Source organism: Hippopotamus amphibius, chromosome 5 (assembly GCF_030028045.1).
Source record: "Hippopotamus amphibius kiboko isolate mHipAmp2 chromosome 5, mHipAmp2.hap2, whole genome shotgun sequence".
NCBI classification, from domain to species: domain Eukaryota; kingdom Metazoa; phylum Chordata; class Mammalia; order Artiodactyla; family Hippopotamidae; genus Hippopotamus; species Hippopotamus amphibius.
The window spans coordinates 33,798,886-33,821,033 of NC_080190.1; the positions used below are offsets into that span (position 1 = coordinate 33,798,886).

At 48.6% G+C, this 22,148-nt stretch overlaps 1 protein-coding gene across 32 annotated transcripts in view; it reads left to right on the forward strand.

Moving 5' to 3' along the window:
• Positions 1-22,148, forward strand: part of SORBS1 (sorbin and SH3 domain containing 1) — a 221,969-nt gene that overhangs the window by 103,864 nt on the left and 95,957 nt on the right. For 12 of the 32 annotated variants that reach the window (XM_057734714.1, XM_057734719.1, XM_057734717.1 and 9 more), the window contains exons 2-7: positions 1,896-1,950; positions 6,881-6,949; positions 9,520-9,615; positions 11,717-11,845; positions 21,176-21,205; positions 21,329-21,441. In XM_057734714.1, the coding sequence (XP_057590697.1) occupies positions 1,896-1,950; positions 6,881-6,949; positions 9,520-9,615; positions 11,717-11,845; positions 21,176-21,205; positions 21,329-21,441 (492 nt within the window). The remainder of the gene's footprint in view (positions 1-1,895; positions 1,951-6,880; positions 6,950-9,519; positions 9,616-11,716; positions 11,846-21,175; positions 21,206-21,328; positions 21,442-22,148) is intronic. The other 20 variants (XM_057734708.1, XM_057734707.1, XM_057734712.1 and 17 more) reach the window with 3 other exon arrangements.

Consider the following 22,148-nt stretch of genomic DNA (forward strand, 5'->3'; position numbering starts at 1 on the left):
AAAGTTAAATAAATAAAACCTTAGCATAATTATTAAAATTATTTTAAAAATAAAACACTTGGATGATATCCTGACATCCCTTCTGGCCCTGGGAGGCAAATGAAGGCAGCATATAAAACCAGGGTTGGAAACCACCCTGGCATACAGAACACAGAGGGTTGTGTTCTTAAGTGAAAGAACAAGTGTTTCCACCGCTTAGAGAACAACCTTAAGGGGCTTTTGAAGGTCACAGTTAGTCTCAGGTGTACTTGACAGTGACAGAGGCAAGATTACTCTGCTGATTTGGGCTGGAGAGAAGGACTTAGAATGATTTCCTTTTTGCCCCCGAGCTTCTAGTCAGTCAGTTGCAAGAACAGTGAACAAGACAACCACCCAGGAAGGAAACTAGTGCCTGACTTCAGCGTTAAAAAGGAGACTAAAGCACGTCTCTTGGTGTAAACCCTCAGCCCATACCATGACCTTATTACAGAATTCATGAACCGGGGAGCTGATCCTCTGCATCATTGCTTCTCACACTTGAAAGTACTTGTGGACCAGCTGGGGATCTTGTTAAAATGCAGATTCTGATTCAGTTGTTATAGGGTTGATTCTGAGTTTCTCTGTTTTTTTTTTTTTTTTTTTAGTAAGTTCCCAGCTGCTGGTCTGCAGACCACACGTTAAATAGTAAGGTTCTACATCTCCTGAAGATTTGCTTTTCAGATTGTCCTTCAGATGTGTTCAGTTAGACCCTACTATTCAAAATATATGCAAGACTTGTACCTTGAAAACTACAAAACATTGCTAAGAGAAATTAAAGGGGACCTACATAAAGGGAGAGAGTTCATCCTCATGAATTGGAAATTCAGTGTTATTAAAATGTTAATTTTTTGTTTTTGGTGGAAACTGATAAGATGACTCTAAACTTTTTATGAAAATGCAAAGGACCTAGAGGAACCAAAATGATTTTGAAAAAGAATGAAGTTGGAAGACTCACACTACCTGACTTCAAGACTTACTGTAAAGCTTTAGTCATCAAGACAATGGATTAAAGACAAATAAATGGAACAAAGTCCAGAAATAGACCCACCTGTATATGGCCAGTTGCTAAATTGTGTTATGCTAAGTGAGAGGAGCCAGGTACAAAAGATTATGTACACCATGATACCATTTATGTAAGATTCTAGAAGAGGTAAAACTAGTGACAGCAGCCCAGAGGTTTTGGGGGACTTGGGATGGGACCTTATTAAATGAGAGGGTTACCATTTGCATATCAGTAAGTAAGTGGACTGCATTTCCAGCTCAAGGTTGTAGAGTGTAGTTCCTATGTGCCTGGGCTTTCAGGTCAGGCTATCTGGGTTCCAGAACCAACTCTACCACATGGGCAGCAAGCTGTTTACCTCTCTGTGCCTCAGTTTCCTCATCTGTGTAAACTAATACAGTGGTAGCGCTTACCTTGTAGCGTCCTTGTAAGGATCAAATGAATTAATATATCTAAAGCACCCAGAACATTTCCTTGAGAATAATAAGCTATATATAAGCTTATTCTTACACTCTCATAACCAGTTTGTGTTGTGATTTTACCTCTCTCCCCTAAAACTTGGCTCTTTCCTTCACCCTCTCCTTGATCCTCATGGGCTCATATAACTTGAGTTTTTTAATAGAATGTTAGAGGTGGAAGGCATCTTGGATAGTATCTAAACCAAGTATGGGTGACAAAATGGAGGCCAAGGAGTGATGTGCCCAAGGTCGTGTCAGTACACGGCCAACCAAGAACCCAAAACGTGGCCAAGTGGCTCCTGGTCCAGCTCTGTTTTATCAAGGGCTGTATACGGTGTTTGCATTTTTAATGTGAGCCATAGGGATTTATCTCGAACCTGCCGTTCATCAAGTCCGTTGTGGTGTTTGTTTTTCTGCAGAGCAGTGCAGAGCCCCAGTTGCAGAAGACTGGTCCTATCACCACCATGAGCTCTGGTAAGTCACTGTAAACCCTGTCTTTCTCTGTTGACGAATCTATGAAACTGGGCTATTTACCCAGATTTCCCACCTACTCTGAAGGCCCCAATGGCATTTCATCTTTTATTTTTCAAGCCCTGGGGAAGCGCCAAAGCTTTGTCATAAATCGTCATTATAACCTTTATTATTAATGATTTATTGAGTACCTACCATATGTTAAGAACTACGCTGTACACTTTACATGTACTGTGTCCTAATCTTTATAACGGACTCCCTTTCCCTCTATTTAACAGCTTTATTAAGATATAATTGGCATACAATAAACTTGTGGATATCTTATGTATACTCTCTGATAAGTGTTGACATATGTATACACCTTGGTGGCATTTCTTAACCTGAGTGACTGCAGCACAAGTAAACAGATTGACCATAATTGCCCCAGGGTATGAGCGAATCCATCACTTCCTTTATCAGGGCAAAACCACGCTTTTGCTATGCTTCTGGTAGTAAAGATCAAGACCTACCCAAACGAGTGGTTTTGAGTAGTTTCAGTTTAGAGCTGGGGTGGAAAGCCTGGCTAGGGGAGACAGAAGGGAATAGGTAGGTCCCCCCTCCTTGTGTAGCCAAGAGCTGTCAGTTTTCCGGCCCAGGATTCAAGGCAGAGAAGTTTCCATCTGGAGATTGAGGCCCACCGTGGCTACTGAGTGCGCCCTGGAGACCTGCGGGCAGGGTGGGCCGGGTCATGACCTAGTGGCTAGCTCACTCTGGGGCCTCCTCATCCTGCCATATCTCCAGAGTGTTATCAGAGACCTCTGGAGATTCAAACCAAGCCTTTCCGTGTATTTCCACGCTGTGCCCTTTTAGCCAAACCCTAAACCTTGCCGGACAGTGTGTGCTTACGAGGAGGGGGAGGGCCCGGGCGGATGAGCTCAGGGCCGCACATACCTACCGTGTGGGCTTTGGCCTGTGGTGGACCCTCCTCTCCGCTCTCCTCTGTAAGATGGACATCACGAAGCGCCCCCTCACGGGGATTTGTGAGGATTAAGTGAGGCAGCGCTTCTGTAAGTACTGAGCACTGTGCCCAAGGCCTGGCCGGTGCCCCGCCCGTGGGTTATCAGCTCAGCTTCCCTCCTGCCGGGAGAGGGATGGGCTCGTCCCTGACTCCGTGGGTGCTTCTGCCGTGTGTGAGGAGGCTGTGCCCCTTCTTTTCCCCTCCAGGTGGACTTGGGCACTGCCACTAGCCCCTGCTGCGTAGCTCATTTTTTCTTTTCACTTGGTTTTTTGTTTTTGTCGTCATTTAAAGCAGGCCAGTTTTTGTTTGTTTGTTTTTTGGTTTTTTTCCCTTAAACTTAGCTCTGCAGCCTAAAGTTTCATGTTCTAACACCAGGATTAGCCTAAACTGGCATCACCACTCCTGGCATGAATAAGGGCGGAAGACGTGGGCAGACAGGGGCCGGTGGAAGGTGAGGAGATGCCTGTGGGACTTCTCCCCAGGTTCTCTCTCAGGCGTGGCAGTGAAAGGAGGCATTTCCCAGGAAGAGTCCAGAAAATCTGGACCCTTTGACCTGATAATCCTACTCTTGGGAATGTCTGTTTTAATTCAAAGGAAACAAAAACATCCCCCACATGAAGGTGGGCAGCGAGTAGTTTCATTTTGTGTGTTTACTTGATGGAAGATTATGCCACTAATAAAATGATCATTGGGAAGAAAGCAGCTATGTAGAAAACGTTCATTTTTAACCTTGGGTGGAAAGAGCCGTGTGAAGACGATGCATTGTTTTTATTCCAAATTTGGACGCTGGGCTGCCAGTCACCGAGGGAAGAGCTTTACCTGCCTTATTTCATTCTCCTGGCAGACCCACAGAGGTGGGCATGGTTTACCACTCCCATCTAGAGATGGGGAAACTGAGGCCCTGCAGGGTAATGATTTGTCTGGGGTCACCTGGCTAGTGACCCCTGAGGCAACCCCAGACCAGCTGGTTACCAGCACAGTGCCACAGAGGTGTGAGCCTGAGGTGATGGGGTTATTTTTCCAAATGTCGTCAGGTTGCTTGTTTGAATTTAGAAAAAAAAAAAAAAAGGAAAGGAAGGACATGGGTCTGGGCCGTGTGGAAGCTCAGAGGCTGCTGGCTTGGGGATGCCCAGAGCAAAGCCTACAGTCCTAGGAAGGAGACAGTCAAGAGAAATTAGGGCAGGTGTGTAGGAAGGGATAGACAGAAAAGATGGAGTGATGGAACGAGTGATATTTCTTTTACTTGGATTTCTGACTTTCTGCCAACACCCTCCTTCCATCCATCCCAGAAATGTAGGGGCAAAGGGGACTTTGGTATCTGGGAGAACTAGCCTTTGTTTGTAGATGGATTGGGGGGCCTGTGGGGCCAGCGTCGGGAGGTGCTGGCTGCTGTGGGGAAGAGAGTGGGGGGCGTTGGCCCTGCTTGTGTCTGGATCCAGGAGCACCTGGGCTGGCCCTTTGGTATAGTTTATATCAGGGAGGCTGATTGTTAAGAGCCCAGGTAGGGTGACTGAGTCTCAGCCAAATGAGCTACTGAAGTTGGGGGCTTTTGGGGAAATAGAATATATATAAACCATTTTATACAGAATGTATCTGGCTTATATATAGAGAGTATTCTCTATATATAAACCATTTTTTATTTTAAAAATAAAAAATGTTAATCCCAGCTGGGGACAAAGAAGATAAGCTTTAGGATGGACCAGACCAGACTTCAAATCCCAATTTAGTGATCTTAGAGCCTGGCATCCTTTCTGAGCTTCAAATTTCTTATCTATAAAATAAGAGTTCCTAACTCCTAGCACCTGGGTATTAAGGATAAAAATGAGATGCTAATTATGGAATGCTTAGCGTGCACCCTCAGATCCAGGCAAGTAGAGGCTTTAAAAAAACATAGCTGTTATGATTACATCTGTGGCTTGGTTGGCTCTTGGATGCAGAGGGTTACCCCAAGCATGCAGATCACATGTCCCACCCACTTGTCTTCTCTGGGCTGCTGCCATCGGTTCTGGGACGGGGGACTGGGTGGAGCTTAGGCCGACGGTGGGCAGTGAGGGTCTCAGTGTCTGCGGCTGAGCAGAGCTTTGAAAGGTCTCCAGTGACACGCAGGAGGTGACATCTAAGGTGAATCTTGAGGTTGCGCAGGATTTCCCCAAGGTAGGAAAAGGGGAGTAGGCATTCCTGGCCAAGGGCCTCTTAGGAACCAAGGCTTAAAGGTCAGGAAGCGTCTGATGCGCTGAAGGGGTTGTGAGGAGATTGGCGTGGCGGGCAGGGGCAGGAGGGAATTGCAGCAGGCAAAGGGCTGGGACCTGTGGCTAAAGTGCCTGGAGTCTGGGATGTTGCCCAGGCTTCGTCCCTAGGTAGCTCCTGGCCACTGGGGCTTGTTTGGTGGTTTGCTTTGAATCATCAGGAAGGTCAGTTTGTTAATTTGAATATAACCACTTATGCCAACATACAGGCCATCTCACTTACTAAAAAATTTTATTCCTAACAATCATTTTACATTTGCGGGAACTTGGTTCCAAGTTCTGTTTTTCCTTCACGGAAATGGTAATATAAATGAGTGACTTCCTGGACTAAACCCCAATATTTTTATTTTCAAAATAGAGGTGAAATACAGTATATTTAAAGTGGAGGATCTTAGAAAATCACATTGCTTTGCCCTGTTCTGTGTCCTGTGCCCTGGGGCTTTTTCAGCCAGATGGGGGTCTAGGGTGTGCTTGTGGGATGCAGACTGAGGGCTGGGGTGGAGAAGGTACAAAGCGGAGGCCAGCAGAGCAGTCAGGGGGCCTGGTCATCTCCACGACAAGAACACAGGAGCCTCGGCTGGGGATGGTGGGCTTGGAGGGAAGGCCAGTGGTGATGGGGTGGGATGCAGGGAAGAGTCACAGAGCCTGAGGTTTCTGGGCGGCCTGTCTGACAGCTCTCACTCGGGAGGCACAGGGTTGTGTTTGCGTGGCCTTGGAATGGTGGATAAGCCTTTGTCAGGCAGGAGATGCCATTTTAAGGGAATTTTTTTTAATTCATTAATTTTATTGGCTGTGTTGGGTCTTCATTGCTGTGCACGCAGGCTTTCTCTAGTTGCAGTGAGTGGGGGCTACTCTTCATTGTGGTGCGCAGGCTTCTCATTGTGGTGGCCTCTCTTGTTGCAGAGCATGGACTCTAGGCACATGGGCTTCAGTAGTTGTGGCACGTGGGCTCAATAGTTGTGGTGCACGGGCTTAGTTGCTCCGCAGCATGTGGGATCTTCCTGGGGCAGGGCTCGAACCTGTGTCCCCTGCATTGGCAGGCGGATTCTTAACCACTGCGCCACCAAGGAAGTCCAAGGAGATTTTTTTTTAATTAATTTATTTATTGGCTGCTTTGGGTCTTCGTTGCTGCACACGGGCTTTCTCTAGTTGCTGCAAATGGGGGCTACTCTTCATTGTGGTGCGCAGGCTCCTCATTGTAGTGGCTTCTCCTGTTGTGGAGCACAGGCTCTAGGTGCGTGGGCTTCAATAGTTGTGGCACATGGGCTCAGTAGTTGTGGCTCACGGGCTCTAGAGCACAGGCTCAATAGTTGTGGTGCACAAGCTTAGTTGCTCTGCGGCATGTGGAATCTTCCCAGGGCAGGGCTGGAACCCGTGTCCCCTGCATTGGCAGGCAGATTCTTTACCCCTGCGCCACCTAGGAAGTCCCCCAAGGAGATTTTTTTTTTAAATGTCAGAATTGAAGCCAAGCGAGGAGGCTAGAGAACTTACGTCGCTCATAACACACTTCCCACCCCAAACAGCTTTCGTGTCCTCCCCGGTTCACGCCACAGAGCATTCTCGGAACCCTCCCATGACGCCCGGGGCCCCTCTCCAGCCCTGAGAAAGCCGCGGGGCCAGCACTGTGCACCAGGCAGGACTCAGGAGACGGTGGAGACGGGATCACAACCTCGTGCTCTCTGTCTTTCAGAATGCGACGGTGGGGCTTCCAAAGCCGTGGTGAACGGGCTGGCACCGGGCAGCAACGGGCAAGACAAAGGTAAGGCTCTGGAAGAGAGGCCCGGCATTTCTGGAAGGAGCAGGGCCCAGGCCACCTGCCTGGTGGGAACCATCACCAGCCTCAGTAGGCCGGGACCTGGAGACCTGTTCCCGTGGTTTCTGAGACGTGTGAGTCCGAGGCTGCCGTTTCCCACTGTGAGATGACCTGTTGAAAACTGTCCTTAGCTCACAGGATGCTGGGAACCACAGACCAAATACACGGAGGGAAGCCTTGTGTGTAGGACGTTTATCAACCTGAAACCTCTCTTACCTGGCATTTCACCTTTGCCTGTGAGAAGTAGTGACACAGTCACCATCCTGACCCTGAGGCAAGAGCCAAAATTGCTGAAATAAATTATTTTGGTGACATTAGTTTCATGGGTATCCTCTCAGATTTTCAATTTTTAAAATTTTAGGACGAAAGATGTAAATGGGAAATGAGTGATGGATAAGATGACCCTTGAGGTCTCGTCTCTTGTCCTGAACAGCCAGGCAGCAGGCTTCCCGTGTCGCTTTGCAGCGTGAGGAGATCGGGGTTCGCGTCCTGGTCTGCTGCTCGTAAACAGAGACCTCTTGGGAGGTCCTTTGTCTTTATGGCTGTGAGTTTCCTGCTTTAGATTCAGGTTCCAGTGATTCCATCTGTGCACATCCCACTATGTCTTCTGATATCAGAGAGGTAGGGCAAAAGTCCTGCCATTGGGCATTTAAGTCAAAATGCACCCTCCCTCAAAGAATGTGTTTACAGAGTTTGACATGTTTGGACTTTGTTTGTAATTACCATCTGGGTCAGCCAAGTATTCCTTTTGAGACAAAGCAAAGTGTAAAGTCAGAAGGAACAGCCAGGAGGGAAGGCGTAGAGAGCCTGGGGCTGCTCGGTTGGGGGTGGGCTCTCCCATCCCTCCTGCTCTCTACGCCTTCCCTCCTGCTGTCCTGTCCTCCGTGCCACCCTGCCCGGCCGCTCTTCTCCACGCCTGGTATGGGGCTGTGTTCTCGGGGTCTTGGACAAACCTTGGCCACGTTGCTTAGGGAATGTTGAAGGGCGGTGCCTGCAGGGGGGTGTTTAAGCGTCTGATGGGGAGCATGGGGAGACGAGAGCATCTGATGCTCACCATCCACCCCAGCCCCGGGAATTCATCAGCAGTCAAGAGACTTCAGGGGTGTGCAGGCGGCGTGGCCAGTGGAGGTGCCTTCCACTGTCCCCTTTGTAAAACCCACCTTTGATTGGAGAGAGGAGGCCGATGCAACCTGGAGTCATCGGGGTGGCCTGGGGCGGTCACTGAATCAAGTGCCAGGACAGTTGGGCGCCAGTCTTGGCCTCTTCACTTGAGCACTGGATGACTCCAAGCAGCTGTCTTGCTTCTTCCTCTGAAAATGATAACAAAATCCTCCCACCCAATCTCCCAGGTGGCCACAAGGATCAGTCAGTAGAGCTGCCATGAAAGCACGTTTGTATCTTAACACGTGCGGGGTTGTTACATCACCTCAGTTCTTGGCGGCCGTGTGACTGCCATGTGCCTTGTGAAATGGCAGCCTGATGCACTGGAACGTGAGCTGCCCATCGCCGAGCCGCCTCCCTCCTGTCCCCTTGACAGGCTCGTCAGCATATTGACGCAGCCGTGACAGCATGACGGTCTTGCTTCCCAAACACCCCGACGTGGATCTAGGGCCATAAGACCTCCGGGCGTTGCTCACTGGAGTGACATTGGCACCGTAGGCTTGTTGTGAGAAGGAGAGTTTGGGAATATGCCCACCTTTGAGATTTCAGGATCTGGGGAGGCAGGGGGCCCAGAGAAGCCGGTGCATAGATAAGTGTGAGCACCCGGGAGCTTTGCCCACGTCCAGGCAGTATCCCAGCTCTCAAAGCTCAGCTCGTATCAGCATCTGCTTGAGTGCTGCCCAGAGTCTTGAGCAGGCACTCGGACACTTGGCAACCTCTTGCCCAGGAAAGGGTGGATTTAAGCAGACCTTCTGCTGCCCAACAGATGGGGCTTCTGATTTCCTTGGGGCCAGAGGGCTATGGTTGTCACAGCAGGCACAAGAGCCCAGGAGTTACAGTCCTGGAGAAGCAGCTGTGGTGGCTAAAAGGACCAGACGTGATGCCTAAAAGGACCAGGCGGCTCTTGAGCTTGTTGCCTGTCCTTCCTGCACTCCTCTGGGGCCTGAGCCATAACTCTCCTCCTCGGAGCCTCCCCCCACCCCAGCACAGACACCCCAGGCTTCTCTCAGGGGGCCCCTTGGACCCCGCTTGCTCTCCCCTTCCTCTGTTTGCCAGGCCATCTGCGTCTCTGTAAACCTCTTTGTCCAGAGCCTTGGCAAATTCCTGGTATGGCAGGCGGCACAGGCACTGACCAGCTGCGTTTGGGGCACAGTCGTGGGGAGGGTTCTGCCGACTCGGCACAGGGCTCTAAAGAGCGAAAGTAGGTTATTTTAAGTCACTGCATCTACGGCTCTTCCTGTTGTTCTTTTGGTGTGGGTAACTTCCTCCTGTTGTCTCTGCCCAGTTCCTCCACTGCCTGCGTGTTTCCCAAATGTTTTTTTCTGGATGCACCATTTACCCTTTTGTGTTTTCAGCAACTGCCGACCCTTTACGTGCACGCTCTATTTCTGCTGTTAAAATAATCCCTGTGAAGACAGTGAAAAACTCTTCAGGCCTAGTACTCCCTCCAGGTATCTCTCCTTGGGTTGGTTTCTTTTTTTTTTTTTAATTGTTAGCAGATCATGCATGATCCTTTTTCTTCTTTCCTTCTAACAAAGACTTGGAGGCTTAACGCTTGCATGTTAAGGAGCCATTCCCTTTCACTTCTCTGGCTGGTTTCGTGTGTGTGTGTGTGTGTGTGTGTGTGTGTGTGTGTGTGTGTGTGTGTGTGTGTGTGTGTGTGTGTGTGTGTGTGTGTGTGTGTGTGTGTGTGTGTGTGTGTGTGTGTGTGTGTGTTTCTGTGAGCCACTGGCAAGTGTGGAAAGGAACTAACAGGTGCCTTGCCCCTCCCCCCTTAAGGAGCAGGTCTGTCCAGAGGCTGAATGTGGCCTCCAGCTGGGTAGGTCTGAGTCACATGGACAACTTAGGTTCTCCCTAGAGGTTCCAGCTCTCAAGACTTTTTAAAAAACTCCGCTGTCCCCAAGAACTAATGTGGCTGCACAGGGAATCTCTGAATTGGGCTGAACTTGAAGCAGCTGCGTAGGTGGCAAACCTGGCTGCGTCTCTGGTGCTGGCAGGGCCGTTTCCCTGAGCACTCCCTCCCCTGCCCTGAACCTCCCTGCAGTCACTTCCTGCCTCTCCTTTCCAAGGAGGGGTGCAGTTCAGACGTCAGCTCCGGCTCATGGCTTCCTTCTGTACGGGATGGGACAAGTGAGGCCCAGGTGGCTCTTTATCCCACTGGTGGTTCTTTCAGGAGTTGGACCAATCTGGCTGTGTCCCCAGAACCCTATGGGTGGGCTGGGTTTGTCACTTTGCCCCTCACCCTTTTGAAAAGACTGTGAATCGGTTTTCCCAATAGTTCTGTGACATCAGTCACTTATCCTCTTGATGGTTTTGGACGAGTCAGATGCTCTCCAAAGCCGCTGCACACTCTGCCATACGTTGTGTTTTTGTGCTTCGCTTTCAGTGCAAGAGGTGCTGACGGGGCGGATCTGTCCTCTTCTGTGACACTAATGATCGTTCTGTCTGAGCTGTCGGAAACGGGGGCTGCGGAGTGGAAAGGAGGAGCAAAGAGGCTTGGCTTCTCTCAGCCCTGGCACAGGAATGGGGATGAGTTGGACATCTAAGCCCACATCCTGCCCAATGCCCACCCTAAACGTTACCCCTAATCCCAGTCGTGACAATTTGAGGTCCGAGATCCAGGCTGTGCTGTGAGCACCTTGAAAAGCTGGAATTCAGCTCAGCTGCAGAGAGAGAAACATTCAGCACGTGTGTCTTCTAGGACTGTGTGGTCTGCATGGCTTTCTTGCCTCCCTGTTACTGGTTTCCCTGGAAAATGAACATCCAGATCTTTTGAAGCCTATTTTGAAATCCTTCTCAGTGCGGTTCTGAAAGAGGACCTGGGTCTGTTATTAGGCCATTGTGAACTGTAGGAGAGGTCAGGGCCCAGGGAAGGCTCAGCTGGAGGTGCAGTGAACACTGTTCCTTGAAGGATTTAGTGTTTCTGGTCGTTTTCTTTGGTGTGAATTTTCTTCATTAAGTTTGGAATGTGAGGCTCTGGCCGGTGATCTTTCTCCCCAGGCACCATATCCTGTCTCACCACTGCAGGGGGCTTGGCTTGCTGATACAAGGAGATTGTCTGTTGCTTTTCCCATCGGGGGACTGCGCGGAGCAGTGATTCTCTGCAGAACCACCACCTAATTCCCTCTGCTGTCAGCTTGCTCTTTTATAAGAAGGATGGTGTGGGAGCTTGAGAAATCTTTCATAAATTCTTTCTCGAACTGTGCCTTACTAATTGGTCAGAAGTCTGCTCAGCAACCTAAACTTCATTTAATAAAAGGAATCAACCCGCTTTGATTTGGAAATGTTTATAGCTGACATTGTAACGCATCCATTGACTCAGGACTCACCGTTGCCTCTATTTCCTTCTAACCTCATAATGGGTGGTAAACCTCTGAAAATGTGATGTGTCCCTCTCCACCATCCAGATTAATTTTCATTGACCACAAGACTTTGCCTGTCTGTAACCAGGTTCATCTCATTCCCCAGCTGTACCAAGTTGCTGGCTGGCTATCACCTTAATCCTTCAGGAGCCTTGGATTCAGTCTTCCCTTCTGCGTCTTTCCTTTTCAGACACGGATCCTACAAAAATCTGCACTGGGAAGGGAGCAGTGACTCTCCGGGCTGTGTCCACCTACAGGGAGATTCCAAGCGGTAGCCCCGTGAGCCCTCGGGAAACCCCGCAACAGGAAAGGAAACCAGGTGCGCTACCTCGGAGACCGGGGGAAGGGTGCGAATCTGTCAGCTGCCTCCTGATTCTCTCAGGGGTCCCTGACACAGTCCGCTCCATGTCCTCTCCCTCCATGGGGGGTGGTAATCACTGCCCTAAACGGACAGGTACCCACTGGCTTCAGGCAAAGGCGTGGCAGCAACCACTTTATTCTAGCTTTTGCGGAATGCGTGAGCCGTCCATGGCTCCGCAGACTCCGTTCAGGAGGACGGAGGTGGCTGAGGGGCCTGGGGAGGGAGTGTTGAGATGGCCTCCAGCTTAGGCTGCTCTGAGCCCAACCCCACTGCTGGGAGCTCAGCTGTGATCATCCAGGTGGGGCTGGGCCTGGAGAAGACGCCATGGGAGACTGAAAAGTGCAGGTGGCTGAATGGCCTTAGCTCCCAGGAGAGCAGGGAGGCGACCTGAGGGAGCAGGATCAGGATAGCATGTCTAAGGCCAATGCAAACTAGGAGCAAAGGAAGATGGAAGAAGCCCCCCTCCCCGCCCGACCCCTTGGGAAACCTCAGTGCCTAGAGCACAGTGTTGAGGTGGAGACCTGGGACTTTGGAACCCGATATAGATGGGGTTCATGTCCTGCTTTTACCACCTGTTGGCTGTGCAACCTTGGATGATCTCATCCTTGGAGAGCTACTCTCTCTCAATCCTGGTGAACCCATCTGTAGCATGGGGTTGATAACTGTACCTGCCTCACAGCATCTCGTGAGGATGAAGTATGTAAAGTGTTTTGCACCACACCTGGGGGCGTGGAATGAGCTGTGAGACTTTAGCTGCTCTTTGTAGGTTATGACTGTGATTATTTGGCCTCTCTGGGGAGGGCTTTCCGCAGCCCAAGTGTTCTGGGAGTTGGGAAAGGCTGACTTTGGGGTTCCCTAGGCACATTTAGCTTAGGGTGGGGTAACCCCTTTTCACCCTGAGGGGCAGTGGTTCTCACACTTCAGCTGCATCGCATCAGAATCACCTAGAGTAAAAAGGCAGGTTCCCAGGCCCCAGCCCGGAGTTTTAGAATTTGTGATTCCAGCTTGTAGGCCTGAGGTGGGGTCTGATGCCTTTTCAACAAGTTCCCAGGTCATGCTGATGCTTCTGGTCCAAGGACCACATTTGAGAGCTGCTTCTGTAGGGGCTGGGTGTTTCCTCCCACCTTGAAGGAAGGAAATGAAGAGAGAAAATGAATTGGGGTGATGACCACTTCCTTGGAGTGAGCAAGCAAACTCTTTTGGCCCAGTGAGGAGTGGTGTGTTGTGATAAGGTGGAATTATACAGGGTGGAGATGGTCAGTGCCCGGCATCCTGGAAACTTGACTTTCTTTTTGTCCCAGCCACCTACCTGTAACAGGTACCAAGGCAGATGCCCAAGGACAAGGCCAGGCTAGGGTTTGAGCCCCAGCCCCATTCTGGTAACGTTGGTCCCTGTGGGGGTCTTTTTTTTCCTCTAGGCTCAGAGAAAGGCATGAGTGGCCTCCAGCACTCTAGGTTGAAAGTAGCTGCTTGGGTCTGTGTTCCTGGACCCATACCTGACTCTTGCCCCACTGCAGGTTGCCACTCTGGTCTCCAGGAAAGGTGGGGCCACTGGGAAGATCCAGCTCCCAAGATGGAGGACCTCTGGGGAAGAGAGAATCCTAAGGAATGATTTAAAGAGAAAGACCATACCTACAGCCCCATGGCCTGAAAAAAGGGCTTATCAACCGCCTGGCCCTTCCTCTGGTGGAGAGCGGGAGGAGTGGGAGGCTTGAGCTCCCCCTGGTGGTCACAGTGTGGCACTAACATAGAGCCCCAGTGTTACTCTGCCTTGCCATCTGTAGGCTTGTGCTCCAGTACTGTGCAGTGATTTGAGCACTGTAGGAAGCGCTCTTGAGTCCCCAAATAATTTTGTATCTTGCAAGTTTATAACAGCTAATTTGGATAAAAAAGATCTTGTTTTAAAATGCAAATACTCTGAAAGATTAGGGACGGCTATCAGTCATTCACACCTTACAGTAAATTAATCTTTGTGGGTTATTCCCCTCCTCATAAATTGAGATCATTGAATCCATATCAGCAGACATTCATTCTGCATCATATAGGTGCCAGATGTCACTGGGCGTCACCGGGAATTGTGACGAGAAAGGAAGAAAAGGGAGAGAAATTCTGGGTACATTATGCAAGCACAAAAGGCAGTTTATTCCAACACAGAGTCAGATGTGGGCCGCTAGGCACTGTTTTCTGACTGTGCGTATGTCACACCTTTGAAACATGTATGGAGGATGAAGGACTTGAGTCAGATGGTTTCTAAAGCTTTCTAATTCCAGAATACTCCGTGAACTTGGGAGGTTTGGGAATTAAACTCACACAAACAGAATCCTGTTCACTGGAGACAAATTCAGGATTGCACACCAGGCCAGTCTGGGTGGAAAGGAACAAGCTGGGACTGAGTAGAGGGAGGAAGATTACACTAAGTGTACAACAGACTGGAATGAGTTAACACTGGAGGTGAGGATATAAGAGGAGGCGGAACATTCAGGATCAGAGATCTTATCCTCTTACCCTACTGGTCATTGGCCAGCATCCTGCTGGCTGGGTCCGTGTGGCTCCCCAGCCCTCCGCATCCCTGCCGACTCCCTCCATCTGAGCCTCTAGATGACAACTTGCTGGTCCGCACCAAGCCACTGGGCCTCGACCAGCCTCATGAGAACAGTTTTCAGCAGTATTTGCAGGCAGCCGTGCCAGCCTGGACTGTGAGCCCACATGTGAGGCAGGAGGCCTTGCTCGGTTCTTCCCAAGGATGGGGTGTACTTCCTATTCCCAGCGTTTTCACAGATAGCGAATGTCAGACAGTGTCCAGCTCGCTCCCCTACCCCCAGGGCCAGCACCTGTGCCCCTGCTCACCTGGCTGCCTCCTCTCTGCCTTGCTCCCTGGCTTTACCACTGTATTCCATCCCTCTAGGTCTCCAAGTTGCTGATCATTTGCCTGGACTGCAAGCTTCCGTCTCACATTACCGCCCAGCACCAGTGGCCTGATTTCTTTCCCCATATGGCCCCTTGACAGTGGCATTTCAGAGGTGTCCCCTGTTTCCAATCCTTGCTCCAGCTCCCTCACCCTGTGAGAGGTGGTCTAGTTCTCGAGTCACACAGTCCTCTCTCAAGGCTCAGCTCTGCCACTTATGGCCTTTGTGATGTGGACAGGTTAACCTTGGAGTGCTTCAGTTTCCCCATCTGTGAAATGGAGATGATCTTAATAGAGTTGCTGCAATTCAGTGAACTCTTCCATATCAAGCTGTAGCACAGAGCCAGGCATGCACAAGGTGCTCTTGAATGGGAACCATTCTAGTTACTGCAGATCAGAATGCCACTTAAAGACTTGCAGTAATTTCTGTTGTGAGGGTCTAGGTCCAGTGTGGTGGCGGTGGGAATGAAGAGGAGAGGCCAAGAAAGAAGTGTATCTGGAAGAGTGGAATGGCAGGACTTGTCACAGCATTTAAGGCGTGAGGAGAGGTGGGACTCCATGCTGAGCAGAAGGCGCCTTCCCCAGTTCACTAGAAGAGTAAATGTGGCACTCATGGAGATGCTGGATTTATGAGGGGAGTTGGAAGGAATGTTGATTCCATTTCTTGATGTGTTGAGTTTCTTGGCAAGAGAAGGACTTCTAGGAGGAAGTTTCTAATAGGCATTTGGAAATTTGGAATCCAGGGTGTGCATTTGGGAGCCATTGGCATCCAAGTGAACATGGGGAGGGTGGAGCTGCTCTGTAAGTTGGAGTGACAGATGGAGTCCTTGGAGTTGCCCAGTTTAAACCCAACCTCCAGGCTCCTGCCCTCAGTGGTAGCTTGACTCTGGATCCCTGACCTCCCTCCTAATCTCTGAATGTTGACCTAGTTTTTGGGATCAGAACCATCTGGAAAGAACTACAGTAATCTTAATGCTGATTCCCTGGTATAATAGCCTGCCCGGGTTTGGGTAATGGCCCTATTGGTTCAGGTGTGACTCCACCTGTGTCCCCAGATCAGGGTGATTTTACTCAAGAGGAGACAGGGAGCCCGAGCTTGGTGGGCGCTATACCAGGTTTCCTGTCTGGTATGGCCTGGAGACCATCATTCTCTTTCTTCTGACTCAAAAGGCAAAGTTCAGTTCGACCCTTAACACTTTTTTCTGTGCCAGTTGGCTCCCATCCTTTCTGCCTGATTCTTGACTGCGAAGTTAGCTTTGGATGTAGAGATTCTTGGACCTGTAATCAACTCATTTCCTCACAATTTGCTCTCCAGAAATGACAGTAGCAAAAAGATAAGAAAATTGACATTAAAATAGTTGGACATTCCCTACTCCCTTTAACTAAGAGTCTTTTTCATGAGCTCATGTGTGAGAAAAGGGGTCCGAATGAAGAGTAGTTGGAGGCAGAAGTCCCACAAGAGGACTGTCACTGTGACACCAATTGCAAGGTCAGTGGATTCCCAAAACCACCCTCAGGTTTGATAATTTGGTGGCAAGACTCAAAGAACTCATTGAAAGCTGATATACTCACAGTTATGGTTTATTACAGGGAGAGGATACAGATTAAAATCAGCTAAAAGATGGAGTACATAGGGTGGAGTCTGGGAAGAATGAAGCATGGAGTTGGCATGGAGTCATTGACTCCTGTGGAGTCAGGACACGTCAGTTCCCAGCATTGCCGGGTGAGAACATGCTCAGAGTGGTGCCAGTCAAGCTGTAGTGTCCAGAGTTTTTACTGGGGCTTGATTACATAGGTGTCATCCGCTGCCCAGTGGTTCATCTCACTCTCCAGTCCATTAGGAGGTTGAGCTCAAAGCCCCCCAACCTGAGTCACATTGGTGTAGCACAAAGACAGTCCTATCAGGATGGCATTCCAAGGGCTTACTCCTGGAAGCCAGAGGGCAAAGGCCAGACCTCCCTTTGGGGCAGGGTAAATTCTTTACCACACAGCATGAATAAAAATTAAACAAGATTTGGAACGCTTTTAGACCCACTTTTAACACCTTTCTTCTACCTCTTGGATACTCAACCAGGAAACACAAGTCTAACTCACTGAAAAGTGTTCTAAGGTCCCAAGAAGTGGTCAGCCAGACAGCCTTACAACAGACCAAAATGAAGTTAGCACAGAATGAGATAAAGGAAAATAAGTAAGCTGTGGTCACAGGCAAGAAAAGATTGTATATAAAGAACAGATACTGAGACGAAGCGAGAGAGTAGCACAGACATATATATACTACCAACTGTAAAATAGCCAGTGGAAAGTTGTTGTATAACAAAGGGAGTCCAACTCGAGGATGGAAGATGCCTTAGAGGACTGGGGCGGGGAGGGTGGGGGGGACTCGAGGGGCGGGGGAGTCAAGGAAGGGAGGGAATATGGGGATATGTGTATAAAAACAGATGATTGAACTTGGTGTACCCCCCCCCACCAAAAAAAAAGAACAGATGGAGGAAAAGATAAGGCAAAATACATTAAACTTCTCCTGGAAAGGCTTGGTCTCCTCAGGGCTGCAAAACCTACTGAGGACCCAGCTTTCCAAGGCCTTCCTCCACCTCATGAGCTAACATTTACTGAGAGAAGCATTTTGACAGTCTCCCTAACCAGGAGTTAATAATTGATGATCATGTATATGAAATTTCACCTCTTGCACTCAGAGACAAATGGCCCTGAGCTGCTACCAACCTTCAAGGTTCAGAAGACTAGGTAACAGATGAAGGATGATGAAACGTCAGAAGTGCAGCTTAAATAAGAGAGGAATGTTCTGAGGGGTCCTGGAAACTGCCTTTTTGGGGACAGGGTAAGGGGAATAGTTTTAAAGACTTGGAATGAAAAGGAAAAAGTGTGTTGATACCGAAGGATATGATGTTCTTAAGGCTATGTATCAAATGGCAGAAGTCAACCACTCTAATTTCTATGTCTGGAAATTTTTTTTTCCCTTATGCTTTGGTTTCCAATTTTACTAAGCACATACTTTATGCCAGATACATCCACATAGTCCTTATAGCTCAAGAGAGCGATGATCTCTCATTTCACGCACGAGGCTATGTCCCTTGCTGCAGGATATGCAGTCAGCGAAACAGGGTTCAAACCAGGCTGTCTGATGCCACAGTAACAATCCCTTTATGATACCTAGGGGTTTGGAAGAACACACTCACCTCAGCTTTCCACGACACATCTATGTGCCAACAATCACCTGAATAGAACCAGTCCAGCCAAAGAGGGGACAAAGGAACATGCCCCCACATCCATGTACAAAGTTCACATCCTTTGTTGATGGCCCCTCATCAGAACCTATTGACATTTAGTGTGTGTGTAAATCTAATAAATTTGATAGAGTAACTTGACAAAGCTGGACTAGAAATAACCTGGGAAGGAAGATGAGATAGTAAAAGTATAGATGCAGGGGAGGAAGGAGAAACATTGTCACAATGTGTCACCTGGTGTTTGAAGGCCTGGGGGTGCAAGGAAATCTTGGGGCCCGGGATCTGGATGGATGCACTAGTGAGTGTTAAAAATGGTCACTTTTCCCACTGTATAGCACAGGGAACTCTTCTCGATACTCTGTAATGACCTGTATGGGAAAGGCACCTAAAAAAGTGTGGATATATGTATAATTGATTCAACTTGCTGTACAGCAGAAACTAACACAACATTGTAAATCAATTATACTCCAATAAAATTTTTTTTTAAATGGTCACTTTTAGGGCATGTCACATACCTGACCTCACCAACCCTGTGAGGTGTGCGTGGGGTAAGGATTATATTTTATAGATGAAAACAGTGAAATTCAGGGTAACAGCTTGCCCTTGATCACACAAGTTGGTACGTTGCAGTAGTGTCAGTTAAAATCAAGTCCTGTAAATTTCCCAGCAACGTGGTTGGGACGAGAAGACAGATATCTAGGAATTGTCCCTGAGGGAGTGGCAGAAATGTGACAGTCAACCTGCTAAAAGAATGTACAACTGAAACAAGTTATTAAAACTTTGTTTTAGGGGAGGAGGCAATTTGCAAAAATGGATAGAGTTTCCCAGAATAAGGGTGTTTTTGAGCATATATTACTGTATCAGTGATTCTCAAAGTGAGCTTTGGGCTATGGACCAGCAGCCCTAATGTAACCTGGAGACTTGTTCAGAATGCAAATTCTCAAGCCTCACTTCTCCTCTGAGTCAAAAACTCTGGGGATGGGGCCCTGCAATCTGTGTTCTAACGAGCACTCCTGGTGATTCTGATGCAGATAGACGGCTGTACATGGATGTAAATCACTTGAAACCTTTCCCCCTGCCTAGCCTTTTGCTCTGACACCCTTTGGCTTCCACCACCTCCCTGGAATGTAGGCTCTACTTTGTGGCAGATGGCGGGGTTGGTGGCTGTGGGTGGTAGACAGAGTGCTGCACTTGATTCTGGAGACCTGGAATGACTGCTTTGTCATTCCTGGCTGTGTGACTTTGGGCAAGTCAGTTGGCCTCTCTGTTTCTTCATCCATGAAGTAAAGTGATTACTTACCTCACAGATTCATGTCCTCTGAATTAAATACTAAATATGTGCGAAAGTGGCCAACAGCGCCTGGTACTTAAGGTATTCAATACATAGTTTTTTCTTTTTAAATCTCAGCTAGACATCTGGAAAGCCCATCTCTAATCCCCAAGGAACCCACATTGAAATGGAGCCTTGGGCTGTGAGGGCTGCTGTGCTTTATTCCCCTCTTTATATAGGGTGAGATAGGAGGAGGCAGCCAGGGAGGAGGAGGAAATTAAGGGATTGACTCAATGAGGGGCTGGCAGACTATGGCACTCGGGCCTAATCTGGCCTATGCTTGTTTTTGTACAGCCCATTAACAAGGAATGGGGTGTGTGTGTGTGTGTGTATGTATGTATAATTTATTTTGGCTTGTCTTTAATTAGACTTAACTCTTATGCTTTTAAAAGTGGAATCAATCAGAAGGCAAGCATGTAGGGGAATAATTTTCCAATACTTTTCTTGTAAACTCAGATTCCTCTTTGGAGCAAATCAGGCTTTTGTTTACTGTTCACAAGGTTACTTCTGAGTTGCAAAAACAATTTTCCCTATTCAATCTGGGCTGCCACAATTGGACAGAAAGTGCAAGGACACTTTTTTCTTGCATCTGGGTTTTTATATTTTTTTAAAGAAAAATCAAAGAATGTGCTATGTTAAAATTACATGAAATTCAAATTCCAGTTTCCACGAATAAATGTTTATTGGAACACAGCCACCCTCGTTCACTTGATATTGCCTGTGGCTGCTTTTGTGCTTCAGCAGCAGAGTTGAATGGTTGTGACTGAGCCCATGTGGCCACCAAAGCCTAAAGTATTTGCTAACTGGCCCTTTACAGAAAAGGTTTGCTGACCCCTGGGCTACATGGAAGATAGAGAATAGAGACAAGAGATGATGCAGAAGATAATAAATGACAAACATTGCTGAGCTCTGCCAGGCACTGTGCTAAGCATTTCTCATGCATTACATCATTTAATTCTTATCACATATGAAGCAGGTATAGCATAACCCCCATTTTTCAGATGGGAATACTGAGGCTTATAACTTGCCCGAGGCCACAGAGCCTATAGGTGGAGGAGCCAGGATTTGAATCTCGGTCCAGCTGCTGTCCCAGCCAAGCTTGTAACTGTTGTTCTTTCCTGCCTCACGGTGCTAGGTGGGTCAGGCTAGGAGAGGCTTAGGGTCGCTGAGCAGTGCCAGGTGATGCATGGAGGGCAGGGTGGTAGCTGGCTGAAGGGAGACAAGGGAGACTTGTAGTCTGATGAAAACTCAGGGTGATTAGATTTTGAAATGTTTATGTGGCTCGTTTAATGGAAAGAAGAAAGGCAGGCAGGGGAAAAAAAAACCCTCATCACAGCAGATACCTTGGGGCTTAAATCATGTTCTCCCCTCGCGCAGCACCAGCAGCCATGGAAAAAAGTGCTTATGTACGTCTGCCTCTCCGGGTCTCTTAATTAGCCCAGCCTGCTAATGAGGAGAGGTCATTCTGAGCCCACATCAGGCTTAAAAAAGGGGAATGTGAGTTAGTGAGTCAGGACTGGACAGGAGAGTTCTGTGGCCTTTTTGTCTGTAAAATAAGAATGTCAAGAACAATTGTTTCTTCATTACTGTGAATGTGAGCCTTGTGTTTTCAAAGGTCAGCGCCTGTGAGCACATCATGGTTTAGAGTGGGTTCCTATGGTAATTAGGCCATCGTGACTGAGGGCATTTTGTGTCAGGCAACAGGGTGCTGGATTTTCGTCTTTCTGTGCAGTACATGCTTGTCTCCTGCAAACGTAACCGTTTCTGCTTTCCCCCTTTTCTTCTTTTCATCCTTTCTGTGCCGTACGTAGTTCTGGAGTCAGAGAATTCCTCCTCAGCAGGTATGGTTTCTCTTGCATCCTTTCTGTCCCTGCCTTCCACGAGGAACCCTTCAATTAGAAGGGTACCAGAGAGTGTTCCTGTAAGTGAGGGGTTTCTTTTTTTTTGTTTGTTTCATCTCTCAGACGAGTGGAGGCTTTCTTCCAACGCTGATGCCAATGGAAACGCCCAGCCCTCTTCACTCGCTGCCAAGGGCTACCGAAGTGTGCATCCCAAGCTTCCCTCCGACAAGCCCCAGGTAGGCATGTGCCCAAGGGTGGGGTGGGGACTGTTCTTTAGCTTGCACTTGTGACTTCCTGCTCACCCAGCTGGATAACGGACTGGGTTCCGTGTCGCACTTTTGGCCAACTCTGGAAAGGCCCCAGGAGGACCAGAGTTAGGGAGAAGTTGGGGTCAAGGAAAGCAGAGGCATGGGGTGAGGCAGCTCTGTACCCAGGTATCAGAACTGTCAGCCCAGTGTTCCCTAGGTTTGAAACGTGGGTAAACATGTTCTGAAAGAGGGACTGCCAAGTCGGAAAAAGGTCTGAGCCTGTTTTATAAAAATTCTTTAGAGTATAATATCCAAAAGGAGACTGCACTCTTGGGTTTATTTCATTAATTTGCTGGTGTCGGGGCTCTTAAGAGTTTCAGCAACTCCATCCTTACAGATTAAGATCAGGGAGCTGGGGGCAGCCCCTAATGCAGCAGCCTTGAAGCAGGCAGAAGTCAGAATGGCCGTACAGCGGGCTTTAAACCGCCTAACGCTACCCTGCAAAAGAAAATCCCCCACGTTGTACAGCTTGGAGTAGGAATAATTTTGCTTAAGTTTTTCCTCTAAGTTGTTTTTCTCATCTTTCTTCCTCCCCCTCCCTGTTGCTACTTTTTGACTGTGCTGCGCAGTTTATGGGATTTTAGTTCCCTGACTAGGGCTCAAACTCGGGCCCTCAGCAGTGAGAGCGCAAAGTC